Below are 10,281 nucleotides of genomic sequence, written 5' to 3'. Positions count from 1 at the left end.
TAATCATGTTTGAAAGTGCTGCTCCTCTTTTCGCTTCTACTCACAGCTGCAGGTCTCCAACTTCAGCTAAAATCGTGACTTTGACCTTCAGGGCGGTGTCTGAAGGTCAAAGTCACTTCCTCACTGGATGGGCAGCAGAAGCAGAGAGCTCCAGGTCAGGTGGTTTAAGCTGTTGTGGGACAGAATAATGTCCCAATAATGTGCTTGACGAGGGGAAACTTTGACTTAAAATACATGGACAAAAGTCTTTTTATTACAAAAATATCATGTCAGACAGAAATATTATGCATCATGACAACTCTTGAAGTGAATGAAGCACCACAACCGTGAAGCCAAAACAGGTATTTCACGCTCAGCACAGTATATTTACTCTTAACTATTTAGGCACCGTTCCTTATGAAATATACAATTCCACTTTTTCACCGTTTCCCTTTTTCTGAGAAAATTTTAGAAAAATATCTGTCACACTTTTGTGTTGTTGTTGGTGACAACATTCAGTCTTTCCTGTATGAATACCCCTGTAAAAACGACCAAACAAAACAAAAATAAACATTTGCTTCTTTGAAATGTAAAGACACATAACTAACATGCATAAAAGGAAGTGTTACAGTAAATATTAAACATAAGCTGCACAAAGACCTTTGACTTGGCTAAAAACTGCCTCAGATTAAATACGTTAATTACAGTAACACTACAACAGCTGCCTCGTTGCCAAGCAGTTCTCTGGAAAATTTCCATTTCTGCAGGGAAAAAAAGAGCTTTACTGAGGTATGAACTCATTCTGTTTACTGTGTAGTGACATAAAAATATTAAGATACTTGGGTCAGATCTTAGCCTCACCCCTGGAACACAAAATCCACCCGGTCTTCAAAGCTGACATAAATATTAACGGGTCAACGGGCCAAATCCGTCTTCGCAGCTGGAAGTGTTCGCGCCACCCATAGTTACTATGGTAACGAGGCGCCTTTAAAACACATCACCTTGAGGTAAGGGGTCGTTGTGGAGACTGTTGGCAGCGAATGGCTGTGATGGTGGTCTCACTCTGCTGACTGGAGACGCGGCGGCGCTTCCGCCTGCTGCTGCTGCTTGTTCAGGATGATGCTGATGATGTCGCCCTCGTGATCCTTCATGTGCTCCATCAGATGCTCTTTGCTGGTGGACTCAAAGCCGCAGATGCAGCAGCAGAACAGGAGGACGCAGTATTCCATGCCGGCCCCCGGAGCGGGAGCCTGGCTGAGGGTCGGGTACTGCACAGACACGCCGGGCTCTAGAGGGTCTGTGGCGCCCGGGAGGACACACCCGGGACCGTCCACCGACACGCCGACAGCTGCTTCTGCTGAGGCTTTTGCTTTGTCCTTTGACGGGTGGACAGCTGGGGGACATTCTGCCACCACGTCCATGCCTGCAGACCTTTGCGGAGCCCTGGGGGAGGGGGAGGGGGGGTTAAAAGTGATGGTTTTAAATCTCCTCTCAATCTCAGACAGTTGCCTTTTATTGACAAGAGAACGTCTCTAACATGTCCAACCATTACTGATGCAAAAACCACACGTTTGTCCTTAACGCCGTCCTCAACATCTTTCATTTCATACTGATCTTTAAAGGGTTTTTCAAGTCTAAGAAAGTAAAATCTAATTTTGCTTCCTCTGGAAACAAGACCAGAAAAGCGTCAAAGGACAGGGGACAGGGGACAGGGGCTGGAAAAGCTTTTACCTGCTGCTCTGGGAGATGGCCTCATTAATAGCTTTGTTAACTTGCTCGTAGTTGTAGTTTTGGTCCCCGGCGTGTTTCCACATGTGGGACTTGAGTGACGGGGGGTGGCTGCACACGTAGCCACACAACGAGCACCTGGAGGAGACGGGAACGTCACAGGAGTGAAATCAAGGCCGATTAAGATTCCCCAACTGAATTCTGACAGTCCAACTTCTATCTGAAAACATCACAGCTCAAACTCTCGCCACCACTGAAGGAGGCGAGCAGACAGAATAAAACGGCCTTTGACGAGCAACAACAGAGGCGTTATTCAAAGGAACGATCGTCCAAATGTAAAAATAGAGACGTATTTGCTCTCACTCAAACACTGACCCTCTCAGGTTTAGTCCAACCCTCTTCTTCTAATGTTAGCCTAAACCAGGCATGGGCAAACTACGGCCCGGGGGCCACATGCGGCCCGTTAAACGTTTTAATCCGGCCCGCCAAACTTGAAAAATTAAATGAATAAACCTTGTTAATGTTATATTTCACTGCAATTCTGGTGTTTTCCCACTAGAAAAAAGACAGTCAGGAGGAGAGTGATGGTGATATCCTGAAGGATAACAGAACTTTCAGTGCTTTAAAATAGAAATGGTTATTAATTTTTTTTAAAAAGGCACATTTTATTCATTTGATTTTAAGTGTTTTAAGACTCATTCCAAAGTCAGATATTTTGTTGTAATGCTTCTCTTCATTTCATTTGAAATTAAAGCACATGTTTTCTCCATATCCCAAGATGTGTTTTTTCTCCAATGAGGTGAGGTTACCAAAGCACTCCATCCATCCATCTGCTCCTGGTCCGGCCCCTTTGTCAAATGTAGAACCCATTGTGGCCCACGAATAAATGTTTGCCCCCCCTGGCCTAAACCCACTTCTAACCTTTAATCCCCGAGTCTTCAGCACTCTTTAAAGTGTTTCCTTCCTGTGGCCCAGTTGTCAGACTCCCCAATGTCAAATTTCAATATTCAAATCTCGAAAACATGAATAAATGATGTTGATAGTTGGTGGTGTGACGATTCGGGAGCTGCTGCGTTGAGGACGTTGACGTGATCGTTGCTGCTCTCCATTTGTCCCCAGGACGACACGTCCGCGGTGTCTCACCTGTACTGCTCCAGCAGCTGCATGGCCTGATGCTCCTGAGGATGCCTCCTCATGTGACCCTTCAAACTGTTCATGTTGGTGGTTGCGAAATCGCAGCTGCAGCACCTGTCGGACAGAGAGAAGACATGAAACAATCCTCAAACGTGATGAAAAAGAAAGGATCGCGATGTTTCTGCATCTCCACCCATCCGTCACCGTCTCCCTTTACTCGGCGTGTTGACACGGATCTGGTTATGATGGAATTCTGGATATCGAATGCACATGATACCAGTATCAAGATAAATACCAGTATCCTGAGTTGATTATTGAGGTCTATTAACACCCAGGTGCATTTCTCCACCTCCACAATATCCAATGTCCCCCCGTGTGACGAGGGAATGTTTCCTTTGCTCCTTTGTCCTGGCAGTAAGGACACTCTGCTGCTTCTCCCATCTAGTCTCAGGGACATTAAGACTTGGCTGGACCGCATCTCCACCAAGCATCTGAAAAGAGCTGTCCAGGCTTTTATTACACCAAGGCTGGACTCTTGATAGGCAGGCTTTATTCAGTCCTCCCTGTCACACCTGCTCACTGGTGCTAAAAGGACAGACCACATCACACTGGTGCTGTCCCCCCTGCACTGGTTTTCAGTCCCCTTCAGGACTGAATCCAAAATCACGTCCACTGTGTTTAGGGTTCGAATGGTGTTGCTGGGTCAGCTCGAAGCCTTGGAATTTTTAACTCTGAAAACTCACCGGCTACACACAAACCCATATAAATATTATCAGGTACACTGAATTAATCTGAATCAAAACCCAGAAAATAAGGGCGATGTCGTTACCACAGGAGAAAAACCCTTCCTGGCTACACAGTTTGTACCTGGTGAATTCAAAACAATATTATAAACCAGGTTTCCAGCTCTATTCTGTAAATATTGTGTTGACATAGAGAGAGTGGTAAAAAAGATGGGAGACTTTAGGAGAGCAAGGCTTTATATTCAAGCCCCTTCTGGACATATGCTGCCATCTAGTGTCCGATGGGAATATAACCAAGAACCGAGTTGGGAAAAACATTATTTCAAATCTATAGGTTCAGGTTTCTCAAGCAAACCACAACTGCCTTTTGTTAGAACCAACTCAGCAGCCAAGCACTGAGGGGAACACGATGAGAACAAACGTGCTTGGAATGTTCAAAATGAGGGTGAATGGCGGCAAAAATAAAAGATTATTTTGATCGATCGAAGTGAGGCTAAAGGAGATCGATGCTTCGCAACAGGAATCTGTTTCCACTTCACAGGTAGGGTTATATTAACAGAGTAGGGATTAAACCCAGGCCAGAGCCATTTAGAATATCCCAGGGTGCTGCCAAATGATTTTTAAGGACATTACTCAACAGTAGCTGCAGATTTCCAAATTTCTTTCTAGCCGTCGTTGAGGAACTGGAAAGATAAATGACAAAAGGTGGATGTGGGCATGTGTGTTGGCTCCATCCTCCGGACAAGGTACAACATCAGCCCGACCTGTCACATTCCTGAGATTAAAAAAATAAAATCTTTCTGTTAATAACTCACCGATACGGTTTCTCGGAGTTGTGGATGCGGCGGTGGTTCCTCACGCCGACGTACGTGGAGCTGGTGTAGTCGCAGACGTCGCACTTGAACAACTTCTGCAGAACACAATCTGGGACGGGAAACCGAGCTGTTAAAGCCGCAGCACTGACGTGAAGGGTTAGCAGCAGCTAGTCCTTTAGCCATCCATGTTCAGGTGGCTACATTAACGGTGGCGTACCTGCGATTTCCTGTTCCGCTTCCTTTATTATGGTCATGCCGTCAGTGGCGGTCAAGGCGGCCGTGTCGCTGCTCAGGTTATCGTGCTCCTTCTCGTGACTCCTTAGCTGACTCTGAGGGAGACATAAATACACACATTGGGCATCGTTCATTAATATTAAGGCAGAAACAGGTGACAATATCATACAGGAGGTGAATTTATCCCGTACCAACTTTAATCTACTTTTCTTTGTTAAAGGAAACAGTTCCTCTCAGGCCAAACGATTTCAGAACTCGCTGCCATATAAATTCTACATCATCTGGTTTAATCACTGCACACTTCTCACTCTACTTACTTCCTGTCATCCCATTGGCTAGGAGGGACGTCAACCTGTACAGGTTTGTGCGTATCCCAGCGTCGTCTTCGTCGTCTCCGGGATTTATTGTGGGTGCTCGTATGTTTGTCCATTAGATGGCGGTGTTACCACAAGTGTTAACGTTCGTTGCTAATGGCGGCTAATGTAAGATTAGCCTGTAATAAAGTTCATTTTGTTCCCGGAGAAGCCTTGAACTGAATTCCTAAATTTATTGTGCCGTAATCTAATTGTAACATGTATTTGTTACATGTTTTGATGAATTTTTATGATTTATAAAAAAAATTATGTCCGAATTTTTGGGGGGCTTGCAACGGATTAGGGCATTTACATGGAAAACGTGTCTCTACTTACGTAATTAATTTCATAAGTAGAGGTCCCACTGTTTTTGAAGGACCATCACTTTCAGTATAAAACGCGCCACCAGTCTAACCTCCCTTCATGGCAGATGTGTGTAATTATACAGTTTTATACTGGGACGATGATATATGGGACTGTGCATCTGTGGACTTCCTCATTAGAGGGGGAAAAGCATCAATGCAGTGATTAATAAAAATAGTCCCAACATTGTGAATGGATCCACGGTAATGAAGCCAAGCTGCTGATACACAAACCAAATTCCCTATTTACAAATCATCAAAATCAATAGGGAAGAAAGTCTGCATTCCAATCCATACGGGGTAATAAAGCCGTATTTATGGTGGCGCTTTGGCTCTGCGACGTACGCAAGGGAACATTTATATGAACTAGAGTTTGTGGAGAGAATCTGTCAAACTTTACCAGAAACCTGGGCACATTTGTGGATTCTTCAGTAGTGGGTCACTACAGAGCAGCATGAAATCAACAGGAAGCTGCCGCCGTCTGAATAATCAGCCTCCGGTAGGTCTTTGGAGCTGTGTGGGTCCCCGTCAGGTCCATAAAGTATAAACTGAAGCAAAGCTAACTGGAGTTAAATCCCCCTTAAATGTGCGTTAAACATCTAGCAATCAGAATAATCCCTTCAATCATGGAAAAATCGATTCGGATGGTTTATTCCTCACTACGGTGTGTCCTTTTTAAGGGAATTACGGCTTTTCAGTCCTACATTTTTACCTCCCTGCTCTTTTTAATAGTTTGAATTGACGGTTTGCCGAGTCAATATACCGAGTACCGGTATATAAAGACGACAGCATCAACACGAGCTCACCTTGTGGTGGAAGGTTTCTTGGCAAAGTTTGCACTGGTATGACCTGCTCTTGCAGTGGTGGATCATGTGACTCTCCAGGTCTTTACTGTCCAGGGCGATGTGCTCGCAGATGGGGCATTGGTAGGGCTGCCTCTGCCTGTGCACCCGCAGGTGCTGCTTGATGTAGCCCTTATTGCTGCTGCTGTATCTGCACAGGCGGCACCTGTAGGGCCGATCACTGCCCGGGATGTAGTCCACGAGGCCCCCGTCAGAGGAGGCCACCAACCCATCCATCCCAGGGAGGTTACACACGTAACCGGCTGATCCATTCCCGGCGAAAACCCCAGCCACCGCCCCAGTCTGGAACTGCGCGTTGTCTCGGAGCTCTTTTAAGATATCCTCATCCGAGGCGTTCTGGTCCGAGCGTTCCCTGAGCCGTTCGATGACGGTCAGCAATGACAAGCTGATGCCGGCTTTAGTGACGGGCCCCTCCTCGTCCCCCTCTGCCAGACCCAAGGACCGGATCTCTTTCTCCCTCCCTTTGTTGTGAAGCTCCAACTGCAGTAAAGCTCCGGCCGAAGTGTCCTGCCCACATGTCGCCCCCTCTTCTTGCTTCTGATCCACGCTTTGGTTCTGAGCTGTCGAATTCTTTACATTTAACTTTGTGCTGGCCGGGGGCACCTGAAGGGTCCTCATCGGCATGGTTACCAGGGCCTCCGCGGCCAGGGAGTGGAGGCGCAGGGACTCGGAGTGTGTCCTCTTGCGACCAGCTGGGGGAATGTTTTCATCACTCGAGGAATCGCTATTAATAGCGGCTGATTTAATGTCGGTTCCAACTGTGCCCTCCCCGCCGCCGCCAGGGTCCACCTCGCGCTCGGGGGCCTCGACGCAGCGGCGCTCCGCCTCTTCAGCATACAGCAAGCTTTTGTCCAACCCCTCATCCGGGCCGAGGAAGAGCGGGTTCGTCGTCAGGACCGAATCCTCGGCCGAAGGAAGCCGCTCCACGATCACGTTGATGTGTCCGGCGCTATTCGGGCTGCTGCTGATGATCTTCTGAGCGGACGACAGTAAACTATCGTGTGTGACGGCGCCGCTGACCTCGGACTCCACCTCCGTTTTCACCTGCACCTCCACCATAGGTTCCTCTTTGAAATCATACACACTTTCATCCTTTTCCGCTCCTTCATCGCTGGGAAAAGAACCAGGCTGGGCCACGATATTGTCCTCCTTATCTGCTGCCAGCGGAGCTTCGTGGGGCTGGAGCTTGACTTCAGGGAGCAAAGTCTGTTGGCTTTTACCTTGAACAACTGGAGAGAGGATGACCATTTTCTCCTCACAGCCAGGGGCATTAGAGGCAGCCTGGGCCTCTCTCCCCGTCTGAGCACCATCTTCGTCCTCGAAAATGGGGTAAGAGCAGTCGACCTGGCCAGCGTGCTTCCAGGCATGGGTCTTAAGCATGCGCTGCTGGCTGCACACATAACTGCAGATCAGACAGCGGTACAACCCGTAGTCCTCGTGGCTGTACCACTTCTTTTTCTGCGGTAGCTCCTCGGAAGCATCGGCGTCGGATCCTTTCCTGGCACCGATCTCAGCGCAGCTCCCCTCTGGTTTTTTCGGCGCTCCGTCCGTGTCCTCGCAGTCCGACAGGGTGGATCCTTTCTTGTCGTTGGTGGTCAAGTGCTGCCTGACGTGCGCCTCCAGCTGGATTTGGTCTCTGGAGGTGAAGTGGCACTTGGAGCACATGAGGATGAGGTCAGTGGGCTGCTCGTTGTGTTGCTTCAGGTGCTCTTTGAGCAGCGGCAGAGTTTGGGACAGGTAGGGGCACAGGCTGCATTGATAGCACGTCGCTGTCCTCTTATGACCGATGCTCTTAGGGTGGTTTGCTTCCTCGGTTGTGGTTAAGGAGGCAATCTTCAAATGGTTAATGCCCTCCGACACTGGGTAGGAAAGTGCATCATCAACCAGGCTGGTGTCGAGTGTTACCGCTGCACAGTCATTTTCCTCGCAGTTTTTCTTGATTTTCTTATACGGAGAGCCCGATGCGCCCCCCCTCGTGTCCTGCGCCGTCTCTCCTCCCCCCGCCTCTGAAGATACCAGGAGGATCGCTCTTTTCTGTCCAGCCAGGGTGAACTGGTGCTGGGGTCGCTTCTCCACAATCTTACTGAGCTTTTCGATAACTTGGATGAGCGAGTCGGCCGCGCGTCTCTGCTGCGAGGCCTCGTCTTCCACTGCTGCCTGCGACTGTGAGACGGGTCCCAGCGCCGCCAGCGTGGAGGAAGAGGCGGTTTTGGAGGCGTGCGTGATGAGCACAGCAACATTGCTGACTTCCTCCATCACCTGGCAGGGACAAAGAAAGGAGCCTGTAAAAACTGCCGGTGATTTCAGCATCAATTTCAACGCAACTGCTTTGAAAAAAATCCAACATCTTCTAATGTTGCATGTGATCATTTAGTCACAAATAATGACTGAAACTATGTAAATTACCTGGTTTTTGTGAACTCCAAAACTGTGTTTAACTCCATTTCCATAATGTGCAAGTATCAAACAGAATAACCAACTCATCGTACTACGAAATATTTTGTTACATCTACTAAGAACTACAAAGATTATTAAAATACGGCTAAAAAGGTAAAACTAATGGAAACAGGCCAATTGCTGAACACAAACATTACACTGGTGCATCTTAAAGTTGAAAATCTCTATAAATCATCAATAATATACAATAAAATACTTTTCATAATTATAAGAGTAAAACTAAAACCTTCAGCTATTCTAAACAAAAGTATGTTTTAGGAAAACACTAAAGGCTGATTATGTCTGTATTATAATGTAGGAAATAAAGAAAGAATGGGTGTTTTTGTGTGTATATCAGTACTTTTTTGTTCAGATTAAATGTTTATGCCTCTGGTATTGACTAAATCATGTGATGGACTTTTATTCTCTGTTTTTGCTCCAAGTTCTAACTTTTCTGAACTAGAAGCAAGTTCATGTTCATTCCTTTCACATGCAAATGTGATTAATTCAACCAAGGGATCCACTGTGGCAGCCAGACAGATATTTATTCTTTAAAATGTATAGAATATTCCAGAAATGTCGTCATACAGCGTGTTATCACGAGGACGGCGAGGCCACGTGCATCTGTTTACAAACTCATTTGGAAGGAAATTATGTAACTGGTGGTTTGAGCTAATTTTATCTCTAAAAATCCAATATTCTCTCGAACTTCCCAATTTCTGACCACAAGTGCACTTCCCGTTTCTTTATTTAAGGATGTGGCCGGGACAGTCATGGAGAAAGTCCTCTTCCACCACCGCGAGCGAGAATTCATCAAAATAAAGAAATTAAATGTTAACGTCGGTTTAGACACGTTGCCAGGGAGACCGGATGTGGGCGGTTCCCACCGGTCTCGAAGCAACACCTGTTCTCTCGCTGTCTAAAAATATTCCATCCGGCTGAAAGAAGCTGGACATTTTGCTCCAAACTTCCCCTGAAACACCCAACATTCGCTTGGACGAATATCCACGTAAACACCGATGTACTGGAGCGGCCGCGACGGCTGGAAAAGGAACGAAACTTCATTAAAAAAAAGAGACAATGAGGCTGGAGTTAGCGGCTAACTTCACAGTTAGCTTGGTAGCTCACACGAGTCTGCCACGGTGCTAACAGTTTCACGCAAGAATGTACAAGGACACCTGACAAAGTGCTCGGTAAATCAGTGACAAAAACAAGCACGTGGCGGGACTCGAATGGTCACATACTCACTAACACGTCAAAGCTCGATGTCCCTTGTCCTCAGCGCATAAAACGGGTTTATTTCAAGCGACAGCCATAAAAATGGTCCTCCCTCTCCCACATTGCAAAATGGCGAGGATGGAACACGAGTCACGTGACGTCGAGCTTGGGTCAGGTGACCGACGAGGACGCAGATGATTGACAGGTTGTCTGCAACTGATGAACGAGATTTTGAACTACAAACATACTGTGATTAATGTCAACAGATCTGCTTAAAACAACCAAGAATGACAGTAGTTATTGCTAAACGCTGACTCAGCAACAATGTCTGCTTTTATCCTCCGCAGCGACGATTTGACCTCACCTTTACTGCCGGAGAAATAGACTTAAATATCGTCTGATGTCAACGGTGCGAG

General features: G+C 46.9%; 1 protein-coding gene across 3 annotated transcripts; it reads right to left on the bottom strand.

Moving 5' to 3' along the window:
• Positions 1 to 231: 231 nt before the first annotated feature.
• On the bottom strand, positions 232 to 10,020 carry znf507 (zinc finger protein 507). Of its 3 annotated transcripts, none has more exons than XM_057025570.1 (7): positions 9,896 to 10,020; positions 6,155 to 8,470; positions 4,617 to 4,728; positions 4,400 to 4,508; positions 2,851 to 2,955; positions 1,711 to 1,845; positions 232 to 1,422 (listed from the first exon to the last, which is right to left on the bottom strand). In XM_057025570.1, the coding sequence occupies exons 2-7, from the start codon at positions 8,465 to 8,467 to the stop codon at positions 1,038 to 1,040; spliced, it is 3,159 nt and encodes a 1,052-aa protein (XP_056881550.1). In that variant the 5' UTR covers positions 8,468 to 8,470; positions 9,896 to 10,020; the 3' UTR covers positions 232 to 1,037. The 3 variants fall into 3 exon arrangements, with proteins under 3 accessions (XP_056881550.1, XP_056881547.1, XP_056881551.1); XM_057025567.1 differs by having other exon boundaries at positions 9,892 to 9,999; XM_057025571.1 differs by having other exon boundaries at positions 9,900 to 9,999.
• Positions 10,021 to 10,281: the final 261 nt, after the last annotated feature.

This window comes from Takifugu flavidus, chromosome 2 (assembly GCF_003711565.1).
Source record: "Takifugu flavidus isolate HTHZ2018 chromosome 2, ASM371156v2, whole genome shotgun sequence".
NCBI classification, from domain to species: domain Eukaryota; kingdom Metazoa; phylum Chordata; class Actinopteri; order Tetraodontiformes; family Tetraodontidae; genus Takifugu; species Takifugu flavidus.
This window is presented reverse-complemented; position numbering and strand designations above follow the sequence as displayed.

Coding starts and splice junctions, on each gene's coding strand:
- znf507 (XM_057025570.1), bottom strand. CDS start 8,467: ATGGAGGAAGTCAGCAATGTTGCTGTGCTCATCACGCACGCCTCCAAA. Junction 2,956..4,399: donor AACTCCGAGAAACCGTATCG/GTGAGTTATTAA, acceptor TCTGTCCGACAG/GTGCTGCAGCTGCGATTTCG. Junction 1,423..1,710: donor GCCATCTCCCAGAGCAGCAG/GTAAAAGCTTTT, acceptor CCCCTCCCCCAG/GGCTCCGCAAAGGTCTGCAG.